This window comes from Harpia harpyja, chromosome 16, assembly GCF_026419915.1.
Source record: "Harpia harpyja isolate bHarHar1 chromosome 16, bHarHar1 primary haplotype, whole genome shotgun sequence".
Lineage (NCBI taxonomy): Eukaryota > Metazoa > Chordata > Aves > Accipitriformes > Accipitridae > Harpia > Harpia harpyja.
Genome location: NC_068955.1, coordinates 13,349,203 through 13,373,944, shown reverse-complemented (window position 1 = coordinate 13,373,944; position 24,742 = coordinate 13,349,203). Strand labels below are relative to the sequence as shown.

General features: G+C 46.3%; 2 protein-coding genes and 1 non-coding gene across 4 annotated transcripts in view; all 3 read right to left on the bottom strand.

Annotated features, from left to right (window-relative positions):
• Positions 1–13,806, bottom strand: part of PNPLA2 (patatin like phospholipase domain containing 2) — a 36,683-nt gene extending 22,877 nt beyond the window's left edge. The window contains exon 1 of the mRNA XM_052811754.1: positions 13,391–13,806. Within this exon, the coding sequence (XP_052667714.1) occupies positions 13,391–13,577 (187 nt within the window). The 5' untranslated portion in view covers positions 13,578–13,806. The remainder of the gene's footprint in view (positions 1–13,390) is intronic.
• Positions 13,807–19,117: 5,311 nt separating this feature from the next.
• On the bottom strand, positions 19,118–24,614 carry RPLP2 (ribosomal protein lateral stalk subunit P2). 2 transcript variants are annotated; one of them, XM_052811755.1, is made up of 5 exons: positions 24,384–24,598; positions 23,682–23,805; positions 21,989–22,037; positions 20,185–20,283; positions 19,118–19,753 (listed from the first exon to the last, which is right to left on the bottom strand). In XM_052811755.1, exons 2-5 carry the CDS (start codon positions 23,802–23,804, stop codon positions 19,677–19,679), a joined length of 348 nt encoding a protein of 115 aa, XP_052667715.1. In that variant the 5' UTR covers position 23,805; positions 24,384–24,598; the 3' UTR covers positions 19,118–19,676. The 2 variants fall into 2 exon arrangements, with proteins under 2 accessions (XP_052667715.1, XP_052667716.1); XM_052811756.1 differs by lacking the exon at positions 21,989–22,037 and having other exon boundaries at positions 24,384–24,614.
• On the bottom strand, positions 21,702–21,829 carry LOC128153161 (small nucleolar RNA SNORA52). The gene has a single exon (XR_008238857.1). It is a non-coding gene; the product is annotated as a small nucleolar RNA SNORA52 (small nucleolar RNA).
• Positions 24,615–24,742: the final 128 nt, after the last annotated feature.

The following is a 24,742-nucleotide window of genomic DNA, read 5'->3' as shown; positions in this document are numbered from 1 at the left end:
CAAGTTCTTTTGCCAGTTGATTTCCAAAAATAGTGGGGCTATTTTTAAACCTTTGTGGTAATACTGTCCATGTTAACTGAGTTCTTCTTCCAGTTTCAGGATTTTCCCATTCAAAAGCAAACAAATTCTGGCTTTCTGTGGCTAGGGTCAGGCAAAAAAAAGCATCCTTCAAATCCAGTACGGTAAACCAAACTTGGTTATCTTTTAGTTTTGTTAACAAAGTGTATGGGTTTGCAACTACTGGATGTATATCTTCAGTAATCTTATTTACAGCTCTCAGATCTTGGACTAACCTATAACTTTTTCCATCTGCCTTTTTAACTGGCAGTATGGGGGTATTGTATTCTGATTCACATTCAATTAATATTTTATACTGTAGGAACCTATCGATTATTTCCTTTATTCCTTTTCTGTCATCCAATTTCAGGGGGTATTGTTTAATTTTTACTGGCTCTGCTCCTGGTTTTAGTTTAATTACTATGGGGGCTGCATTTTTAGCTTTTCCCGGAACCTCGGAGGCCCAGACTCCAGGATATACCTGATCAATGATTTCTGGAGGCACTTCAAATTTTGGTTTAGTTTGTATTAATGCTAAACTTAGAATGTTAATTAGCTGGTCCTCCTTGATTTTCAATTTCATTTTTCCTTTTTCAAAAACAATTTCTGCTTCCAATTGTTCTAGCAAATCGCGGCCCAACAAGGATTTCGGAGATCCGGGCAAATACAGAAATTTATGTATTCCCATTTGTTTACCTAATTTATATTTAAGCGGTTTTAGAAAATAAGCCTTTTTCTGCTGGCCAGTAGCTCCCATTACAGTCACAAACTCTTCATCCTCCGGTATCAGCTTTTGATTTAACACTGAATAGGACGCCCCCGTATCTACAAGAAAATCCACCTCTTGTTCTATTTTCCCTAGCTTAATTTTAACCAGTGGATCCGCTAGGGTGGATTCCCCCGGTCCCCCTCATTGACCAGAGGTGATATTGGCTACAACAGCCTGTGCTCCACTCAGCTTGGGACATTGTCCTTTCCAGTGACCTATTTCTTTACAATAAGCACATTGATCTGACCTTAGGGGCTGGCGCGAGCCTCCCCTCCTTCCAGTTCCCCGACCCCTCCCACGAAGGGAGTTATCCTGTCTTCCCAGCGCGGCTACTGTAGCTGCGGCAATAGCTGTTCCCATTTTTCGTCTCTCCTCCCCTTCTCTATTCCGATACGTTCTCCAGGCCTCTTCTATCAACTTTTCTAAATCCCTTATCTCTGTCCCTTTTAATTTCTGAAGTTTCCTTCTTATATCCTCTGAGGATTGTCCCAAGAACAAAGAGACTAGCTGCTGTTTCCCTACCTCAGAAACAGGGTCTAATGTAGTATATTTCCGCATTGCTGCTCTTAACCGGTCAAGAAACTCTGTGGGAGTTTCAGTCTGACCTTGTTTTACTGCGTACAGGCTTGACCAGTTAACTGCTTTCGGTACTGCATTCTCAATACCAATTTTTATCCATTCTTGATATTTTTTCAATAATCGGTAATCATGGTTATCATTAGGGTCCCAATTGGGGTCGGTTCTCGGTATGTGGTTATCTACTACACCGGGTAAAACCCCAGCAGTTATTTGAATTTGCACTTGAGTTCGTGCATTCTTTATTATTAATTGTTTTTCAGTCTCAGTTAAGGCATCCAGCATTAAATCGATGTCCTTCCAATCTGGGTCTTGATTTTTTAACAATCAGCTCGAATCTTTTGGCAACTCCTTCGGGGTCGTCTCGGTATTCCTTTACTACTTCTCTCCATAAATCCAAATCATTCATTGTAAATGGTATCTTAATTCTAGTGGGGCCAGTAACCCCCACCGCTTGTCTCAGAGGAGCCTGAATAATAGGGCCCATCTTACTTCGAGTACGGGCCGTTATAGGTGTGAAACCTAAATCTTTTGTTTTTGTATTTTCCTCAGGTTCCTCCGCACCCGCATCCTCAATGGAATTTCCCTCTGAGGATGGTGGAGGTAATACAGAAAGAGAGAGATCGAGGTCCTCTTCCATCCTTTCTTCATTTTTCTTTAATTTTATACACCTTTGTCCTATACTACATGCTGAGCAACATCTTTTCATTTTTCCCGTACTCTTTCTTTGCTCTTTTTCTATCGCTAGCACGAGAGGGTCTTGTGGGGCCAAATTAATGCCACATTTCTTCTGCCAGTCTGAATGATTTCTTAAAGTGAAAAACATATCTGCATACATTACTTCATCCCATTTTCCCTCTCGTCTCAAAAATAGCATCAATTGCAACAGAGTATTGTAGTTTAGTGTCCCATTCAAGGGCCATTTTTCATCATCATCTAATTTATATAAGGGCCACCATTGATTACAATATTTTATCAGAGTTTTTCTATCCACATTCCCACCTGGGGGTCCCCCAATTTCCTTCCAATGTGCTAGGATACAACCTAAGGGGCTCTTTTTCAGTATTCCACCGCTCTGCTTACCTCCCATATTACTTGCTCTGATTTTTACCTTCCCAACCACAAATTATTCCTGCTATATACGTGACTCTCTCTCTTTTGTCCCAGGAAGCCCAGACCCGACACTTAGGGCATTCAATATCCTTTCCACAATCTATTTGTAGCTTTTGTTTACACCGCATACACTCTAGGATATATACGGGTTTACACTCATTTCCTGGATGCAGAAGACACCATTCAAATACCCACATTTATAGAATACACCAGACAGGGAACTTCTTCCAACAACAACAACACAAGGTTAATAAGATAACCAAGCTCAAAGTTATAACTATAATAGTAATGTATAAGTTCACGTCCCAAATCATCAGTAAATCAATCACACTTCATTCATCTCCGGTCGTACCTCCTACGGAGATACGAGTCTGCGGATCGGAATTTCACACACACTTTGCAGCTGCCTCTCACTCACCCAAGCATTCAATTCACCGTTTTTTTTTTTTTTTTTTTTTTTTTATACTCGATTTTATCACAATTTTGACTCAAAACTCACGATGATCTCCGTAATCCGTTTCCAATCCAATAGTCGTTTACCACATTCAGTTAGCCAAAAGGTCTGAAACAAAGCTAAACCAGAAACCAAAATACATGTATGGGCACTAAACCAAAAGCACGCAAAGTGCACAACAGCATACAGAGTATACTGCAACAAAAATGTCCAGACACGTATTAAACCAAAACCAAAGGTATACCAAGAGCATCAACTACCTGGCATACGCCATCCTGCATAAGTAAATCTTATGACTTATGGACAGCCCAAATGACCGGTCCCCAACTAATAATTTAAAGAATACCTTTTATTCTTTCCGATGGTGTTCTTGTCTGCTCCCGCAGTGATCCGAGTGAGGCGAGGAGCCCCTCCGGGAAAATCCCGGGGGTACCCTAGGGAGTCCTGTTCTCAGCGGGTCCTGCAGCCGAGCAGAGAAAGTCCCACCTGGGTCGCCAGATTGATTCAAAGGACATTGACTCAATAGTTAATTTTAACTATTAAGTAGGTATTCTTTATTAGCAGCGCTGGTTGCACGGGGGATCGCTCCACCTATCGTGCACACCGTTAGGCTTTAGTGTACAGACTAAATACAGAGCATTCATGTATATGCATTAGATTTCCGAGAAACACGTTACATATTCATCCTCTTTCCGAGAAGTCATTAACATATTATAATGTTCGTTACGCATGCGTGTTAAGGCCTCTGGTGGTCTTTCGGACGTCCTCTGGTGGTCTTCGCTAGTCTTCCTCACGGTGTCCGCTATTTGACCTTTCTCTTAAAGCATGCGCAGTGTGGGTCATCCCAGGTGGTTTATCTCTTTTCTCCCAGTTAGCTGACCCTGGCCAGTTTTAATCACGAAGCTCAGCAGAACTCAAGGTTTCTTATCTCTTTGTGCCTACTGTTAACAAAGCTCAAGGTTTTCTTACATACCAAAGGGTTTAAACTTGCCTAGGCGAACATAAATCGAGGGATACAAAGATACAAAACACAAAAACAGGATGAAAGGACACCACCACAGTCAGTAGATTACACATACAGGCCTCAATTATTAACAATTAATATAATTGTTTATAACAGTCTCTTGAGTCTCCACATCAACTGCTTCAGAGCCAGAAGCCTCCCTCTTATTAACATGTTTGTCCCCCAAATGTTTGCTCTTCTATTTCAAGTAAAATTTGGGAAAAAAGCAAAAAGCTGTTGGTCGCTTCAGCTGTTTAAAAAAAGCCAAACCAAAAGGAGCCATTTTCCCCCTTTGAGCCAAGAGAGATGGTTATTTTGTGTGCTCTAGATACCAGTTAACAGATGAACCAGAATTATTGTCACGTCCTGGATATGGGGAGCTTAAGGAGGAGATCTGCTTTTAAGTTGCCCAAGTTTTTTCCTCTTGCACAGAGCAGCTCACCAGGCAGCCCACAGTGACTGTTGCCTGCCTGTCTGCCCATTGGTACCTACAGGGTAGGACCCTCATGCAAGCCAAAGCGCAGATGCACAATTCATGCCTCATCTCACCTTAAGGCAGGTTGCTCTGCTTTGTACAGAAGCAAAAAGGATTTTGGAGAACAGGCACAAGAGCTGCCAGGCTTGATTACGTTTCTAACCTAAACCCTTGCACCAGACTTAATGTAGGGTTGGCACACCAGACCCTCACCAGGCGACTGATGTTCTCCAAGCTGAGGCCCACTTTGTTTCTGCGGCCAGGACAGGAATGTTTATTTTTGCAACAAAAATCAGAAAACAGCACAGCTGCTCCTGTGAAACAATCAATAGGAAGGCCAAGAGGCAGCTCAGTTCAGGCAGCCAGGATCATCCTCTGTCACAACCACAACAGCAATCCCCACAAGCCTCACCTTTCTCCACTGTAATTCCCTAATATGAGGCTTAATGCTGCATTTCTGTTCATTGCATTAGAGAGAAATTAAATGGTATAACAGCTCATGAAAAGGAAAAGTTGCACTGTTTTCACTTCACACAGGAGGTATCAATAGAGGCAAGAAGCTTCGGAAAAAGAGAGAGTGCTACAGGACGGTAGATACCTTTGCCAGGCACATGCACCACAGATCCACAAGGATAAAAAGTGGAGTGAGCAGTCATCATTGTTTTCTTCCAGAGCCTGAAGAAATAGCTGCCACTCCATCATCCCCTTCAGCTTTATCACACACTAGCCTGTACCCTCAGTGGGCTCATGAACACCAAAACAAGGCCCCCACACAGCTTTTGGTGGCTTTCAGTCAAACCCCTGCTGAATGCTCTCCTGCATGCTTGCAGGCAGCAATTGTTTTGTGTTCACCAGAGATGTTAGCAGAGGCAGGGCTAGCTCTGTCATGCAGAAAAGAGCAGCCAGTCTCCTTTCTCCCCATCCTTTCCCACTGTACACTTGCGTGGCTACTAAAGCCCTGGCACAGAATGAAAGGAATAGCCCCTCAGCCTGCACCGTGCCCAGCTCCCTCATGCTTGCACAGCTAGACAACTGCTCAAATCCATGCCAAGCACCTCCCCATGCACCTGCAAGCACGCTGCTTGCTGTGCCTGCTTCACCCTTCCATCTCACACAGGCATGCTAGGTGTCACCTTACACCCCTGAACTCTTCCCCACTAACCAAGGCATGAGCGGAGCAGGCTCCAGCAAGGAAGTAAAAATGAGAAGCTTCATTTCAAAGTAGTCCTCAGAAGAGAGGCAGGGGCATTTTGCTCTAGAAGGAATCTCATTTTGACGAAGCAGCTTATCTGGGACGCAACTTCAGGCAGACCACAAGGCAGTCTTCATTCCTTGGGAGCCATGACACAAGAATATCTGGAGACTGATGTTACCTTTCTTCCACGGACATCAACAGTGGTCCCTGAGCCACAACTCCCAGGCATCAAGATGACTGGGGTTCTGAAAACAACCACGTGAGCAGGACAGGAGATACTCACAGAGGGGTGCACAGACCCCTGCAAGGGAAGAGCCTCTGCTCAACCCTTCCCACAAGGCTGAGCAGTGCACAAGCAAGGAGACCAGCAAGACAGATGTAGCAAAGTCCACCTGAAGCTCACACACACAGAATGAACTATGGCTAGTAGTTAAATGGTTAGTTTGTTCCCATAAAGAAGTTTTTACCGATCCCACTATATAAGAATGCTGGGCTAGATAAATCAGTGTAACTCCCCCTGTGCTGATAGTCCACTTTGAAGAACAGGGCTCTAACTTTCTCCATGCATGACATAACTATGGCAGCCTGAATCCACACCCTGCCTCCATGATACACTGGAATAACTTTTTTGCCAGGCCCAGCCCTGAATCAGCAGCATTCAATGAAGCTGGCAAGAGCAGCTCTTGCTATTAACGTATGTAAAGGGCTCCCTAATTCATTTACACCCTCAGATGCCGCCACCTCTACTTCAGGATGCTACACTAGATAATCCACAGGAGTGGCAGCTCAGAGACACTGCCAGAGCCTCCAATGCTAAAATGGTACTCAATCCTTTAAACCCTAACCCAAAAGGCTTCCAAAACCAGTATCCATCCAAAGAAACTGCAGTGTATGAAGAGGAAGAGAATGGTTCTTTCTCAGAAGAAATCCTCCAGGCACAGTATAGCCAAAAGCCTGGGAAACAGCTGCAGAAGGCACTTCATGAAGCTTGCCGATTCCAGAGGACTTTTCAGACAGAAGCCATCAGTGTAGATTTGGTCTTTTTCTGTACCAGAAAGCACCACAATTTCAGGTCTGGGCAAGTGCCAGAAGGCAGCACAAAGCCCTGGGTTCTAGTAAAACTACCAGCTTCCACACCTGACGTATCCCAAGTACCAAGAACAAAGTGCATGCCATCCAGCCAGACTCATCACCACTGGGATCACATGGAGCTTGGCTTGTTCTGAGCCTTTCAGCTGGGGAGAGTCCCTTTCTCCAGAACACCGAAGGCAGCTCTCCCAGCCACACTGTACTGCAGATCAGCACAACCCCAGGGACAGGATCAGGCCTGTCACAAGCAGCTATTGTATTGTAAGCGCCAAACTCTCTCCTCTCTTCCTTCGGCCTTTGTAGCTACAACAGGCAGAGCTACAACAATCTCCAGCATCTTTTCTACACTCCAAGGCTCACCAATTCCTTCCCTTCTATGTGCTCCTTGGAAGGGATTTTCTACTGCCCCAGACCCTATCACTTCCAGGACACATTCTGCTTTTTCCCAAGGACATAGACTTATTTAGGGCCTTCTGCATGGAGTCGTTTCCTCTACCCCTCCTTTTCACCAGCTTACTCTCTCTGGTGCCTTATGCCTGCCTGACAAGAAAGACAGCCTAAGGCAAATACACATACAAGGGCTCCCTCAACTCCCAGACTCCTGAAGGCACATCCTGACTTTCACCTCAAGTCCCAGGAACATTTAGGAGAAAGAAAGAGGCCAAGTATTAGAGCTGGGCATCAGAAGTGTATAAGCGCAGAGGACTCAATGGGATAGTGGTGGCCAGCTTGGAATCCAGCCAGCAGCAGGGTTTGCCTCATGGAGAGCAAGGTGGACAGGAGTCACCTGCTCACACTGCTCCTTGGAGGAGGAGATTTCTGAGCTTTTGCAAAGGCCCTGGAATTAGGAGGCTTGTCCATTTCCAGCTCTGGAAAGGAGGAATGCTGACCAAATTACCATTTCTCCAGCCCTTGCATGGTCCTCTTCAAGTACAGTACAAAGCAAGCACAGAGCTGAATATCCTCTCCAGCCAAGCCAGTGCACATTTCATCCCTGCTTCATGGAGGGCATAGAGGGAAACTTGGAGAAACCCAGAGTGAGCAGGGAGGGGGCTAGCATCGAACTACAGTCATTCCCAAGCCCACTGTGCTGGAAGGCAGCACGGCCCTCTGACAGGAAACAAACACCATCAGCTACCGGACATGCAGGCAGAGCTGCTGTAACCACTACAGCAGCAGGAGTTTGGACCTGGAAGGAACCTGAGGAAGGTTTTTGATTTATCAGGACTAAACTCAACTTCCAAACATAATCTCATATTTTATAGGGAGGACTTGCAGGTGCCTTGAAGAGTTTTGGGAGATAAGAGGCAGAAAGAAGTGGAACAGCCTGGACATGCTACAAGTTCAAGAGAGATGCTGAAATTATGGGTCAGAAGAATGACCATGCAAAGACTGCTTGTGCTGTTGCCACTGAGACTGCACAGCTGTTGTTGTGGCTGACAGAGAAAGGCTGGGCACCAAGCTGCTCTGCACACCTACTGTCTATGTCAGGTGACAAAAGAATAAACACATGCATTGCTACAACTATGTTTTTTGCTAAAAGTGGCTACTTGGCTTCCCTTGCACTCATCCAACATGATGCCTGCAAGAGCACCTTTCCTCACAGGAACTTCCTTATTAGAGCCAGGCAGACAATAGGAACAAGCTCTCCCTCCCAGCAAAAGGTATTGCACGGTGCTCTGGCTGCTTGGCTGCCAGCTCACTCATGTGGACACCAGAGCCTGCAGCCCTGTGACTGCTGATGGCACTCATCCAGGCACAGCAGCTTCTCCACCAAGCCAGTGAACATTCCCAACTATGTCAGCACAGAACATTCCCCCACCCACCTCTCTTTTCCACCAGAGGAAGAAGCAGCAGCTTTACCGCTTCCAGGGAGTGCCAGGAGGTGCCCCATGAATTACATCCACATCTCCATGTATGTACATAAGGGTGCCTCTCCTTCCATTGACTGGGCTGGGCCCGCTGAGCTCAACAACTTTTTCCCCAGCTAGGGCCTCTGCAGGAGATACAAATGACAATCTCCTGTGCAGGGAGGGACTCAAGTTTTGAGAAGCCACAGATGCTGTGAAGCTTTCCTTCATGCACCTGGGGAGATCTACAGATCTCTTCACACAGCCACACAACACAGCATCATACATACTTGTCCTAGGATAAGCTTCATGATTCACGCTTTGGCCAGCATAAACTGGCATTGCTCTGAGGACTCCATAGAGACTAAGCTGATTTATTTCCCTCTCTCAATCTGGGATTTGGTCTTGGACTCCACACACACAGAAAAAATAATCTCTGTGACCAGCCCTTAAGCCTTTGCACGCACATAATCGAATTTCAGGAGCACAACATTTAAGATGCTGCTATCGTTCATTATCTCAATTTCAAAAGGTAAGAGAGGGTTTGGTTTGTTGGGGTTTTTTTCCTCCTGCTACTCAATGGAAAAAGTCTATACAGTTCAGCAGCGTATTTCCTGGTGGTCACATGGTGACAGCTGGCAAGGAAACCTGAATGTCACATAACTGTTACTTCATCTCAGGTCAAGCCTGAGACAGAGTCCTGGCTAAGATACTAGTTAAAAATAAATAAATAAACAAATCCTGTAAACAACCCAAGAAGAGCTCTCCAACAAACACCCCAAACAACACTACTCAATCTAGCAGGTACATGGCCTCCTCTCTGTATTCTTAGTACTAGAAGCATCCCCTCAGCTTGCTTTATCATTTTCTGCTGACATTGTCATGCTTTAGGAGAACAGCTAACTCCCACAGACAGGCGTTTGATAGCCAGCTTTGCTTGTGACAGCAGAGCCCACCTCTTCCCCCCAAAAAGCAGCAATTCAGCAGTTCCAACCCACCCTCAGCTGAAAGCTGTATAAGATAATACTCACATGCTACACAGACAATTGAAATGATGTTGGTTAACTATGAGTCACAAGCACAGTCTGGGACCTTAGCATCAGCTCAAAAACAGTTTTTCAGCAATTACAGGTTCACATTCCATCATCCATCCAGGCCACTACACTTCCAAAGCAGGCACACCAAATCCCATACAGCTTACCAGAGTGAGATGATTCAAGATCCTTAACAAAAATATATCCCCTACTCTGTATTTAAGATTTAAGAATCCAACAGTAGCTGCATTTTAGCGTTACTTGTGACTGAAAAAGGACAGTCTCATCATGTCACATAAGCCAGTTTTACTCATCCAGGCCAGTGACTTAAGGATTTATTCAGACAGGTAAGCATCCTCAGAGCTCCAGGCCTGGAGTTTGTGAAAAGCTGAAGGATTTGAGGTACGCATAAGGAGGAGACTACAAAGCCAGCACAAAAGGACTTTTCACTTGCTTGGCATATGAAGGCGCTATTCCTGGTGTGCTGGACTCCAACAGCCCCAAGAGAAGACACAGGCATGATAGAAGGCCATTTCCCAGGAAACCCTCAGGACAAAAAGTGATTCATACTACAACACTGCAGTATGCACAATCAAGGAACTCATAAACATGTGAGACTTTGCCCCATGCACCCTGATAGCCATACAAATTATTCTAGTGGAAAAATAGCAATGCTTTTTCATGCCAGTGAACAGAATAATCTCAAAGCTGGAGAGAGCACCTCAGATGCGGGACAATACCACTGTTTTAAAAAAATACCACTGGAGAATAAATCCAACATCCCTGCACCTTAATGGTAAAGTGCTTAACAAAAGCTAGGTGAGGTCATATTAGACCATAAATACCTCCTGGCCTCTTATTTATAAGGTCCTCTGCCTAGCTAATATGCATGCCCAGTGCTGTTTTATTTGGTATTCTCAAATGCACCTTTGAAGCCCACAGGGAGCTCTCAAGGCTGCATATCATTTGGTCAGGGCTTTCAGTTCAGCGTTAGCCCATAGTGAAGCCTTACTGCCATATACAAATGACGACAGTGTAGTCTTAGTTCGGGGAGAAGGCAGGATCAGCTCAGAGGCAAGCTGAACAGGTGCAAAGGCCAGAAGGAAAAAGCTGGAAAAGAAACCACTAAGTGGGATCTTACACTCCAAAGTCCAGGAAAATTCCTGTTCTCTCCGATCAGGGTCTCAAAGGATCAGAATCAAAGAAAAACCCCAAAGGAAGAGGTTTTTCCACTCCTCCCCAGGAAGTATTTATCTTTGCACAGTAGAGTCTCATTGAGTTCAGAGCCACGTAGAGATGCATGAAGGCACTAGCCTTATCTACACACAGCCAAATAAACAAGGCTTCTGCAAAATTCCACTCTGCTTGTCATCCATCAAGACACACTATTTAGCATTTCAATTTGATGGACGGGGCAACAGACAGTGCAGGGCAGCAGTTGCCATAAGCTTCAAAGCCCATGGGCTATTACACTTGCTCTCAGACAGAAACCAGCTGCATGGCAAACACAGATACTCGGTATCCTACAACAGCCTGTACTAGGATGAACTGCTCTCCTAGTACAGGCTGCAGCTGTACCTTCTGCCACCGTCCCCTTCTTCCTTATGATTTCATTCTAAACCCTGGACCTCAGCCTGGAATCTGCACTGTCAGGAGAGTTTACGACAGGGACAAAGTGCAGTGATGCCATGCCCCGACCAAGCACCCGTTTGCTTTTACTTCCAGAAGTCAGCTCTGTTGCCTTAGAGCTGCTCTCTACCCAAGATATATATATGCCAGCCACACAAGCAGAGTCAAAAGAAAAGTATCCCAGAAAAGTCAAACTTCAGACAGAATTTAAAAATGCAAGATCCAAGCCTTGGCTGGCTTTAAACAGCATGGTTTGCTCTCTTTCAGAAGGGAGGTAAATGCTGCCTAGAAGGTCACCCGTAACTCAGTCCTCTTTATCATGCCTCCCCTTGTACCTCACAGGGAGCAGGAAAACCTATTGTAATCCTGACTCACAGAAAGCTCTCTACCAGGCTGGGTAACTCCCTGAAGGCAATGCCTAGCACACCGTGGATGCTCAGGACATATAAATAGCAACAACAAGGTAGACATGGTAACAGACTTGCTCAGCACTATAATGGCATCTGAGCAAGGAAAAGGGTTTGGGCACTACCGCCAGCCTGTCTCATGTTCATGCCACACTTCCGAGTGGCACAGGGACCACCCAAGTTAGGGAACTAACTGGGCAGCCACTTCTTCCAACAGAAGCAACAGCAAGTAAAGCAACCAAATCCCTGGCAGCTATCAGCAAATGGATCCCTGCAGGAAAAGGGATTAGAGGAGGCCTTTTCCCTTGTCCATGATAAAAGCTGGCACCATGGCATGACTACAGCCTTTGAGATCCCAGGCTGGGGTTTGAACAGCTGTTAAGAGCTTCCCATCAAGCTCCAGAAGCAACAGTTACACTTCATTGGGCATTTCTGTAAACAAAATGCTAAGGAGGGAGAAACTTCAGATGAAACTACACAGAAAAAGCTAACTTTTGCTACCTGAAGGCTACATCTCAAAACTCTACCTCTCCCCAAAGAACAGGGAGTGCCGTGGAAAGACACCTGTGATCAAGGTGAGAGGAGTTCAAGCAGTAAACAGCTCTGGTTTCACTTGGCTCTAGGAGAGGCTTGTAATTCTCTGATACTAAACAGATATACCTGATTCCCTCACACCACATTCCCCTTTCAAGTTTAAGATACTTTTCTGCATTTTTTTTTCTCAAAATAAAAGAAAAGCTTGCAAGTACAGACTCTAGCATGTGTTTGTTTACTTTTCCCCCATATGCAAAATGGCTAAACATCAAAACAGCAAAAAAACCAGGAAGCACCACACACCATTCTCTTCAGCTGTTTCCCAGACATGCCCTAAGCAGGGACAGACTACCTTGTGTGCCTGCTTCAGAGATAACTTTTTAAGGTTTCTTCTGTAACTTGAAAACAGAGATAATATCTAGCTAAACTGGTGATGTAGCTCTTGCAGAGGGCAGTAAAATTTCCCAGTGCCCTACACCCCAAGGAATAACCCTCTTCCAGAAATAAAGACGCTAAGAAAGAATAAAGACAGATTTCCTAGTTACTCGGAGTTCAACTCTAATCCGTACACGCAACACCCTGCCTGACGTCTCCATCTCCAGCCGCTTCGCCTCCCATTCGCAGCCACTAAGAGCTGGCACTCACACGGCGAGAGGTCGGCTCCTCTCCTCACCAACAGCCCCACATTCAAGCAAGCCAAACCCAAGAACCGAACCCCCACAAGTCCACTTCACTACGGTGGGGATCAAAACCAGGACTTAATACCTTCTTGACGTGGGGCAGCGGTCCCCTCTGCGGACACCCGCGCTGCGGGGCACAGCGGCACCCACTCACCCGCCCTCCATCCCACGGGAGCCAGGTGCCCATTTTGGACGTGTTCTTCACGGCCTGACGGGGCCGAGGTGCCTCCGACACCCCCTCGGACGCCACCCGCGAGGAACCGGGTGTGAATACTGCGGTAAAGGCCTTAAAAACAAAGCGCCGCACGCAGTTGGGAAGGAGGAGGAGGAGGGCGGAGCGCTATTCCCACCACCATTCCCCCCCGCTGCTGTTGTAATTCAAAAGAATTCCTCACTACGAAGGCAAGACTCGAAGGAGCGCTCGGCTCTGGCAGCCGGCTGGCCTCGCTGTGACAGCGCCGGCACCTCAGGCCGACCCCGGGCCGCCCGCGGGCGCCGAGGGCTCCTCGCCCGCCCCGCGCTTACCGAGGCAGGCGCCGCTGACGAGGGCGGTGGCGGTGAGCGCCCCGGCTGAGGCGCCGTAGACCTTCCTGGCGTTGGCGACGAGGAAGGGGGCATGTTCCTGCAGGCAGCTGGCTACCCCGACGTGGTAGACACCCAGGAAGCCGCAGCCGGCGAAGGAGATATTCCAGGTGGAATCCGGGGGGAACATGGCTTCCGCGCCCCGCTGAAAGCGGGGGTTGCGGGGGGGAGGAGGGGAAGCCGCGGCGCTCCTCTCACATCACACCGCCCCGGAGCGGGCGGGACGGAGGAAGAGAGCCGGGAGTCGCTGCTGCGGAAGGAGACAGTCACTAGCACGGCGAGGTTTGCCGCTGGGTTGCTGCTGGCAGCCGCCAAGCTTATATGAGGCGGCCCCGGCCCTGCCCTCGGCCGGCGGAGGGGCCGAGCTGAGGGGCGGTGGCATCGCCCCTCCGCCGGCCGAGGGCGGGAAGCTCCCGGCCCCTCCTTCCAACCCTTCCTCCGGTGACACCACCACCCCCCCCGCAGCCCAGGGAGGCCGGCCCCTGTGGTCATTGCGGTTATTCGCCGCCCGTTGAAGCACGGCAGCCGTACCACCGCCTCCTCCCTTCAGCGGCAGAGGCTAAGCCCGTTCTTTCGAGGAGCGAGTGGGAAAGGAGAGGATTACAGCTCCTCACAAGGACCCCAAGCCTTGCCGTGTACCGGGGCAGCAGCCTGTCTTCCCCCCACAAAACATGCTTGCTCTTGAAGGCCTCTGCTCCCAAGTTCTTGGCATTTCCTGCAGGTAGAGTCCTTTGTTTTTCAGGAGAGGGGCAAAAAACGTGAGAGGAAGGGAAAAGCTTTCTTCTTTCATAAAAAGCTGGGGAGCCAGAGGGAGGCAAGGCTCAGTACAGGCATAGTGCAAGAACAGAGAGAAAGGCAACCCCTCTCTCTTAACAGCTTTCTCTGCCTCTAAACTCACCAAAATACACCCGGTTGCTTACCTTTGCTACCCTTCTCTTAACAGTTTTCTCTACATGCCTGTAAGCTCACCAAAACGCTTACCTTTGGTCAGGGCAACCACAATTTTCAGTAGTCCTTCTGCAGAAGCTCTGAGGACAGGCAAGCCCACGGCATATCAACTCACCACAGAGCAGCACTGGGTGAGAGGCCAGTGCTATTAGATCAAAATAGATTTCAGAAGCTGGAAAGATCCACTTGTCATAAACAATACAGACTATTCATTCAAACAATTAGATAAGTGTGAAAGTTTACAGGGACATCAAAATGATCAGCATAGCAAGAGAAGCAGCTGCTCAACTCAAAGCGAGGAAGCAAGATGAGCAGGAGGGAGGTTTGGGGGATACAAAACAAAAAGCTTAAGTAGTTTTTCAATAGACTCAACATGGGGCAAAAGCACTTTCTACCAAAGTTAAAAAAAAAAAGGCTTAATTCTTCTTGGCATAAATCTATTTGCATTAGTTTTCTTATAACTGGTCAGAAGTTTCTCATTTGGGACACTTGTTATACCTGTCCTTAACAGCTCTCAAACTAAGCAGAACTAGGCCTTCCTTCCCACAGGAATTTCACCAGTTACATTAGTGGCAGTCATCCAAGTAGCCCCTCTCCTGTTCCTTCCACTCCAAATGTCCTTTCACAGGATACAAGGGAGGCTGGTACCCTCCCCACAGAGGGGCCATCCAGGTTGTTAAGAACAGCTCTCTACTGCCTCACAGACAGCTGACTGAAGCAACCAAACTCAGCAAGTAACCCTCATATAAATCAAATATTTGAGCTCAAGTTAGGCCTCATACTCCAGCCCCTACAGAGTGCTTTTTCATTAAACATTTGCGCTTTCCTTCCATCAGACAGGCAGGAGTCAAGCCTTATCTTTCTTCCACGTCCTACCCTGGAGCCCACCACCTCACCGAGCTGCCAGGAACTACCCTTGATACACACTAGCTCCATCCTGGAGCACCTAAAGAACTAACCCCAGTTGATCTCAAGTCCTCTGTTTATGCCCTATACCCACCCTTCTTTCCCTTCCTCTTATACCTCTACTTGCTTTTGTAATTTCCTTCCTCCCTTAAGTTTGATGTGGTTACGTAACCCTTGTCAGCCCTCATCTCCTTCACCTGAAGAGGTGAGCATTGGCACATCTGAGCTTTGACCCTCTTAAAGGCCCTTGACACCAAGACAATCAATCATAGTGCTTTCACCCCATGCTTCTGGTGACACAGAAAGGTATTTCCATATAGCCAAACACAAAGAAAGCATTGTCTCTTGTGTTTTCTAGAACAAGGATCGTGCTGCGGAAGAACTAGTCAATGGGCTGTGACTTTAGCAGAAATCTGTGGCAAAACTGAATGCTGAACCTTGTTTGCAGATACCTCCCTAACACTTGTAACCACAAGAACAGCTTTGTTCTCCAGCCAATGCTACTTCCTCTTTTTTCAGCATTTCACAAACTTTAAGGTTCCTACTATGTCTGGAAAATAGAAACAACAATGCTGTGACAATGCTGGGGTTAGTTTCACTTGATTTCTCAACAGCAAGCTCATCCTGAGTTGTTTATATCACTCTGCCTTGACCCTCAAAGTTACCTGTTTGAGGAAGTTAATGCTGCCCTGTTGAAACAGGTTAATGAAATAAACCATGTGAACAGTAATCTCTTGCAGAATGCCGCCTGGGTACTGGCACTAACAGGCTGGCAAACAACTGTGTTTTTCTCAAAAATAAATTATCCCCCAAAACTAATCTTTTTCTTCTCAATAAGAAAGCACTGCCATAATTCTGCAATTGCTCATAATCCTGCAGTAAACCAGGTCAGCAAGATTTACATGGCAGCTTTTCATGTGTATCAAAGTCCTATCAGAATACTGCAAGTTCATTTGTGCCCTTGCATGTTGTGATGCCACCGAGACAGCTTCTCATGCAATCTCCCTTTGTTGCATTTGTTTTCCAGTCTAATGAATGGTGAGCAGTTAGTACATATGAGATAATAACATACAAGCAAACAACCTCTGTTTGTTTTTTCAGGTAAGACCTCAGTTGTTGATGGCCAATGGGAATTAATTTTAAAGGGAAGCTGAGCAGCAGCCTGTTACACTGTTGTCTTCAGCATGTTACTCTAGTATTCTGGCCTGTAGTCAGCAAGACTGGGGCACAGGTCATGAAGCCCAACACGAGTTCCGTTAACATCACTGCAAAGCCTGACTGTGATGTCTTTTTCTTACCTGTGATGTTTGCGTATATCGGATAATTCTTTGTCAAAGACTTGAGACTTGCTTCATAGGAGCATCTCCTTAGGCAATGGAGTAGTCCCCTTGTCCTGCTCTCTTGGGACTGAATTTTCCTTCTAGGAAAGCTACTACAGATGTCTCTGCCCCACGTAAGTAAAACCTACTGAGTACAAGCATGTAGCGGCTTGCAAAACTGGGCCTTAGTAGTAAGAGTGAAACCAGTTAATTTGACAGTGGCCCCAAGGGACCCATTGCTTATGACTTTCCAGTAGTGTCCAGGACATTCTCCCTGCTTTCCAAGTAGCAAAGATGTCACTCTCCCTGCCCCATGGTGTTTGCAAGGAATGATTTTCAGTCAGAGCTGATTTGAGATGGCGCAGCATTTCGCAGTGAGGAAAGCTCACGTGTTTCAATGCCAAGCCTATAACTAAATCACTCTGCCCTACCGTCAATTTAGTAATGATCAGTTACCAGTGTAATCTCCAAGCACAAGGCTATCCTTTCCTTTCCCTTCAATGCCTTTGAGCCTTTCTTTATGAAATCAGGAAAAATCTGTTCTAGCTAAAATTGATTCTGCAAGGGGACAGACTAGGCCACCACTCCAAGTGTTTGCAGGCACTAGTTTTCTCTGAGAGCATCATGGAATACAACACATCCACCACACTGCTACCCTTGCCTTTGGAAATCATTGCCCAGTCTGAAAAGGCATCAGTGACACCTGAAAATTCAGAACAGTGTCCACAGAGCAGGAGCAGGGATCCCAACTCCTTCATAGCTAAAGCTCATTGAGATCAGCAGAACAGAGTGGTGAGCTCCATCCAGAGCACCAAACAAGTCTGCAATAGTCTTCCAGGCACATCACTGCTCATATACAAAGCCACCAGGTGACAACTGTTTCATAAATAGGTACAGGGGAAGAAAGCTTAAAATGCTTTGATTTTGCATTCGGAAGAAACGTTCACCATGCAGCGGTTTTAGCAAATTCTGTAAAATGTGTGTGAAATCTTGAAGTAGACCTGTCCACTGACCTTCACAAGGAATACCTACACAGGGTGGTTATGTAGAATACATTGGCTCCCTGTAGCAGTGTAACAGATGCTGTATTTTCAGTGCTTTCTCCAAGAGCCGCCCCCAAAAGTTTCTTCTCTAAACAGTTTACCAAAGGACCTGTCCTCTTTCACAAAGCAGATTGAGCAACAGTTTTCATCAAAATGATGCACTTTCAGGAAGGAATTTAAAGGTGACAGGAGGACACCCAACACAGGATCCGGTCCATAACTCAAGGTTTAACAGGTCATGGCAGAAGATAGAGATAAATAAGGGGAAGAAAGTAGTAGTCCTCCCCTCGTCACAGCAGCCAACAGCTGGCACCACGGGTTTCAGTCTCATCCCACAGGCCTGGGCACAGCAAAGCTCATGGAATAGCTTCGTGCATGGAAAAACCCTGCTGAATGGTGTGACAGAGCAGTTCCTTCCTGTGTAAACACTGACTTGGCTCTTGCAGCAGCCAAGCAAGGCAATATTGCAGGGTGGCAGGAGTTACCTCTCAGTAAAACCACATCCAAGAATCACTCTTTTTCAGTGATCTGAAATGGAGAAATCAGCAAGGAAAGAAACACAGGTATACCTGCACCCCCTCCAGTGCCAAACCACAGCCATTACGAGTCTTGACAGAGAACTAGAGTGAACATGAGCAGTTTTCATTACAACCACAAAGATCACCATGCTAGGACTTAAGAGACAAAGTAGATGAAAGGTATTGGCACTGTTACCTCCCATAACTTTCTTGCAGCAGGCACAGAAGGGCAGCAAGGGTTAGTTGCTCAAATCACAGTCATTTTGAGGTCCGAGGATCTAACTTTCAACTGCTCGCTCCCTTGGCTACTGTGAAGTAATGGGTGTTTTCTCTTAGTACACCACAGGGAGATAAAAGTTTTTCCTACTTGGATTTCACCCTTCTCTCCTCTCAGAAGTACTTGCCATGCCTTGTCCAGTGACGCATAACCAACATAGCTGTATCAGCTAGCACTCCCCCCTACCCCCCCAGATAACTATGTTAGAAAAGCTTCACAGTATAGACTGCTCCAGGACACCTCTTTTTGACACTGCCTGTGGAGACTTGGCATGGGAAGATCATCGCATGTGCTACTTGTACTCTACCTACTTACGGTGACAGCCAGGACTGCTGGAGAAGTCAGGGTAAGCTGCCTTCCAGAACCACCTCCTAGCAGAAGACACTTTATAAAAGCAAAATTTACTGTTCTCCCAAGTTGATGTGTTCTTCTGGGCACACGAGAGATCAGTTTCAGTTCTCCAGAAATACCATTCTCCTCATAAAATAGTTTCTTTTTGTTCAGATCAAGGTGATTCACGTCCTATTGGTTCAGATACCCCCAGAACAGCCATTCGGTATGAAGAGCACCTTTGCATGATCTCAGTGTCCCATGCAGAACAGGATGCAGTCTTTTTTTTGTTACAGGTTCTATGTTAAACATACAGATGTAACATGAAATCCAAGCATAGTCAAGCATTTTATTGGTGTTGTCCCTAGATCTTGGAAATCTGACACAGCAGTGAAATCAGTGCTTTTAGACATTTACAAAAACTAATTGCTGTAACTAGCTCTGAAATGACAATGTTTCTGGACTAATTCAGACTTGCTGTCCATTCAATTTCACATGTTTTGGAATTGATTAAACAGATCCTGAAAAATAAAGTCCTTTCATTGCTGAATAGATGGGACTCTTTCCTGAGTAACTGGGATGGCAAAATAGTATGGAGAAGGTGAACTTAACATCAGGTAGATTCAGCTTCCACATACTGTTTAAGAAACAGCAGTGTCAAAACAAGCATCCAGGTTCACATAGCTTAGCCATTTCCTAATTCCTTTAAGAGAGTTCAGTCCCACGGCTTGTCATAAAATTCACATACCAGTTTCAGAGAGAAAAATCAAAGCTTTCTCAGAGCTATTCTAAGAACAGCTGTCTGAATCCAACAGCACTTGCATGGTTATAATAATAAACTCAAAAAACATTTAAAACAAAGAATTTTAATTTCTCTATAACAAATAATTAATCAAATAGGCCAAATCCCATGTCATCGTCAGATTCTTCAGACTCCTCCTTCTTCTCTTCTTTCTTCTCCTCAGCTGAAGGAAAAAAAAAAAAAAAAAGACCAAGCCAATGGTCAGTATTTACATTTTTTGCACCACAGATCTTCAAGATACATGTTTTGGTGTTCTCAGCTTCCATATTATTGGTATTTCAGCCTCCATGGTTCATCTCATTCCCTTTCAATAGCCAAATATAAACACCAAGGAGACACAGACACTGCTATTGAAGGGATGTGCTTTACACAGTGAAGTCTGACTGACTCTCGGTTCTAAGCCAGACCAATCTTAAGGTGGATAAAGAGCAAATGCTTCTGATTGCCCAAAGGAAAAGTAACCATTCAGTTTACACTTCAGTCACATAGTGAACTGCCAAAGTAGAAAAGCCTTGAAATTTGGACTCAATTTTTAAGATTTTAATAGAGAAAAACAGAGCAGCCCTGTAACAATGCCTCTCCACCCATACTTACCGGCAGCAGGGGCAGCAGCTGCAGCAGGAGCGGCAGAGCCCCCTCCAGCAGAGACGGCCACAGCTCCCCCAGCCGGCATGCTGGCCAGTTTTCCATTACCTAAGTGGGACAGAAGAGAAAGTATTTAAATGCTCATGGCGGGCACAGAGCTAAGATGAAAAGGAAGAGAAATGAGAGTGCAGAAAAAAACAGATACTATGTTTCATGGACTGAGCCTGTCACTATTAGCTGAAAGGAACAAGAGGCTGCACCCATGACAAGAAAGTATAAACTCTTCTGTGAAAAAAACTCAGAGTTTAAGATTCACAAAGACTTATCCTGAGAACACTGACAGCACATTACTATTAAGTTTTCTTCTGTACACAGTCCCCTATTTTTTTTTCCAAAACTCTCATATAAAAATAGTGGCAAACATATCCAACTTTACACATACAGAAAACCCATATATTTCCTGAATACAGCACAATAGCCCAGAAATTGATAATTTCAATATACCTCAAAAATAACATATAGGCAGCACTGGCTTCCCGCCCCCCCCCCTTTTTTTTTTAATGGTATAAAGAACTGTGAGGGCATGCCTGGATGCATACAGGAGAAAAGGGGGTAGGGGGCAAAAGATGTATTTATGGCAAAGAGTACAGCATTTTAAACAAATTCTCCAGCACCCTGTGAACCCTATTGCATCTCCTTTGAGATTAGCAAACTGAATTCTGATTTATGCTCATCTTTGGAAAGCTAGCTAGTTCTCTGGCATCTGCTTTTCACATACCAAGGCTCCCATGGCATTCAGAGGTTGTGTACACAGTATGTTTGCCTGTATTCCAATTTCCGAGAATCAGTTTCTAAATAATTCCCTGTTACTTCAAGCTCTAATAGACTAGCCAAGTAAACAAACATGTTTCATATGCATGTCAGTATGTTCTAGGAAACAATTTATTTAAAGAAAAAGTATTACAGAAAGAGATAGCGTAAGTGTGTTGTAAGCACATGCATAATGGCTCTCTTAGGTCTTCAGACTACATGGATAGAAATGTCCAGTTACTGCTCATAACAGCAAGGCCAGGCAAAGTCCTGGCAACCTTTAAGCAAATATATGCCTAAAAGTTCCCTTGTGCCTACACACTTGCAAAAAAACCAGAAATTAATTAATCAGAAACTTCTTTGCGCTACCTCAGCTCTGCTTTATTTCAGCCCTATGACCCAGTCAGTTAATGTTAAAGTTCCAGCTTTGGTAAGAGGCAGCAGGTAAGAACACAAGCTTCTACAGAAGTCAGCACTCAGAGTCCTATCTGAGAGAAAAGGAAATGCCAGACTCAAGGAGCTCTAGAAGAGATGTGTATTGGAGGGGCTTGTATTAATGGCAGAGGGTGTAACTGTACCCTTAATGTGAATTGACACTTATTTACATTTAACAGTCTGTTCTTCCCATTTACCCACTTGTATGCACCAGTTGTGTAAAACACAAAGAAAAAAATCTCCCAGAGAACTTGGAGGACAGCTAATTCTTTCTCCAATCAACATGTCCAGAAAACTACATCATGAGCAGACTACCAGTAAGCTCATACATGCTCTTCCGGTTTAATGTGGTCCACAAGCGAAACCCAGCAGGTACTGGCACTGACCAGCAGGGAATTAGAATGGACCTGGATTTCAGTCATTTCAGCCAAGATCCAGCATGGAAGTCCTCAACCGCAAAGCTAAACTGATGAATAAATCAGGGAATTGGCTGCAATTCTACACTCTCAGGTCGAAGTTACCAAAGTAGTAGAGGCAATTATCTGTGACACTCAGAGACTGTACCTACCCTGAGCAATGACATCCTCGATGTTTTTTCCATTCAGCTCACTAATAACCTGTGTAAATTAAGTTTAGAACATTAATAGTTTCAAAACTCCATGAGTATAAGCTACATTTAAACAAGTACTGACTAATCATTATGTGCAATACCTCCATCCTGCTGCTTATACAGCCCCAACATTCCTTATTTCTCAGTGGAAGGAATAGGACATTAAAATGAAAACTTCAGCTAAGTCTTTTATACTTTTCTGTGAAAGCTTTTTCATGAAACCTGTTACAATAAATTCATAATAAATCCAAGGAACTTGCAGAAAGAAGGATGCACAGATGTTGTGGAGCCAGTTAGGAAGCCCCACTAATGGTCTGTTAGTCACTGAGGGACTGTTAACCTATCTCGCTCAATCCCCACCAGGAGGCTCTGAAGCACTGGGCCCTAGACCAAAAACCACAGGGTCCTGTTCCTAGCGTTACCAAATGTTACAGCCAAGCTGGCTATCGTATCCTTGCACTGGAACAGAGAGTCCAAACTTCAATTTTACTACCATTGTTGTATAACCCGGGATGAGGAAAGAAAAACACAAAACCAAAAACTGCCAAAGCAAGCAAGCACATAAAAAAAAAAAAAAAAAAAGAATGCTACAGACCTTACTGATGAGTCTCTGCTACCAGGAGTCAGTGTGCTGGACACTGCTGAGTTGCCAAAGCCAAAGGACTTTAACCAAGAGCTTTTCAACAGGCACCTTCTGCCTACACAGAGCATGCCATCTGTGACATGCTGTGCCTGTGTGCTTGCTTCATCCGGAAGGAAGGTGATTTTAAGACTTCACTAGATTTACACTGGCCTAATATACAGCCAATGCAAACAGAAAAGGATTAATTAATCATGACCAAAACAAATTCCAGAGAAGCTTTCTGGATATTGGAATATCAGAGAAAACAACTAATTTATGAAGGCATTAAAGAAATGTAAACAAGCTAAAGCTGAAAGACCTGGCATTTAAACAGGAGCACCACGAGTTCAAACCAACATCCCAAACCATAACAAGGATGCTGTCAGCTCAGTCAACCCATTGTTTGGTTGGGCCTGTGGTAAAACTGTCTCCAGCTGCAAAAGCAACTTGCTTTTTCCTCCACTTCTCTGGAAACACTCTGCATACAGGTATGGGGCAGGTGATAAGACCATTTTTTAGTTGGGTTTTTTTTTTTATGGCCATTTATTTTTAATCCACGAGGCTGAAAGTCTATTATATCACAGGAAACATTCTAATTAGGACACTCTCTTCCTAAAAAGCTTTTTTTCATCACAACCATTTCAGCATTAATTTCCAAAATTAAACATTAATTGCAAACTATACATTATGTCAGAACAGAACTTATTTTCAACACATACTTATCCGCTGCCACCATCCCACTGAAAATTATTAGATTGAACAGTCAGAAGTCAGCAACAACTGACACAGATCTTTGCAGAGGACAGGTGTTCAATAAGAAAGCCAGACTTCTACAAAACTGTTGTAAAAATAGCTCTGACTGGTTAAGCAGCGTTTTAGAAATCACACGTGTAACGATCAGCGAACACCTGAACAAAGTAAGACTAGATCAACATCAAGGCAACCAAAGAAACACTGAAGCCAAGGAAACGGCTCCCATGTCTGACGCTGACTGGGACACGACCACCTGGAATTAAGAGGCAATGCCACCTTGTTCATGCGTTCATCGTCCGTCTCGATGCCGACGCTGTCGAGGATCTTCTTCAAGTCCTTTGACGTGGGAGACTCGTTGCCACCCAGGACCGCTAGAAGGTAAGCTGCGACGTAACGCATCCTGCAAAACGAGACAGCTGGGTCGTCAGTGCCGGTGGTCCCGTTCCGCGTCCAGAGCAGGTTCACCTCCTCGCTGGGGGAAGCAAGCCTCACCCTCCCGGCCACAACTGCTTTGCTCGAAATTTAAACATAAACCCACGCCCCGCCAAGCCGGGTACCGGTCTCCTGCCAGCACGGGGCCCCACACAAGGCAGCCCATTAAACGCCGCAAAGCCGCGGCGGCTCTCGCCCCGCCCCGCCCCGCGCCGGCCGCCGCGGCTTTGCGGCTGCCCCAAGGCCCGAGCAGCCGGCCCGGCCTAACGCTGACGGCACTGCACGCCTCTCCGAAGGGAAGTGGCACCGCGGTCTCCCGAACGCCTCTTCTCCCCGCCCCGGCCGGGCTCCTCGCGGCGCTCGCCTTCGCCTGTCCCGTCCTGCCCCAGGCCCGGGCCGGGAGAGCACATGGCCGCCTTCCCCCCCCCCCCCCCCCGCCCCAAGTGCCCTCGCCCAAGTCTCGCTGGCGGCCGCGGGCTGGAACGGGTGGGCCGGGAGCGACTGTTCCCGCAGGGAATGGGGGGGACGGGACCGCCGCGCGCTTACTTGGGAGGAGGCAGCGGCGGAGGAGACGGGCCTGGAACGTGCGCTCGCGACGGCAGCCCGGCGGCGAAAGGGAAGGGGTGGTGCCTCGGCAACGCCTTCTTCCCGTCACACCTCAACAACGCGCGCTGCCATTGGGCCAGGCCGGCAGGGAGCGGGCAGCCCAATGGGGAGCCGCGGGTTTGCCGCCACCTCCTCCTCCTCACCGGCAGCGGCCCATGCGCAGAGTGGGCACGTCCGGCGCGTGCCGGGAGGGGGTGGCGGGGGGATCCGCCTCAGCAACTAATTTTCTGTCTTCAGTTTGGTTTTTTTCCCCGCCAGATTGCGGCACCCGCGCGGACCGGGTGACGCCAGCCGCCCTG

Bases quoted from the DNA above. Each gene is read 5' to 3' on its own strand.
- RPLP2 (XM_052811755.1), bottom strand. From the start codon at position 23,804: ATGCGTTACGTCGCAGCTTACCTTCTAGCGGTCCTGGGTGGCAACGAG. The intron at 22,038-23,681 runs GTGGCATTGCCT...TAATTTACACAG, and splicing joins ACGATGAACGCATGAACAAG to GTTATTAGTGAGCTGAATGG. The intron at 20,284-21,988 runs GTAGGTACAGTC...TGTCCCACTTAG, and splicing joins CGAGGATGTCATTGCTCAGG to GTAATGGAAAACTGGCCAGC.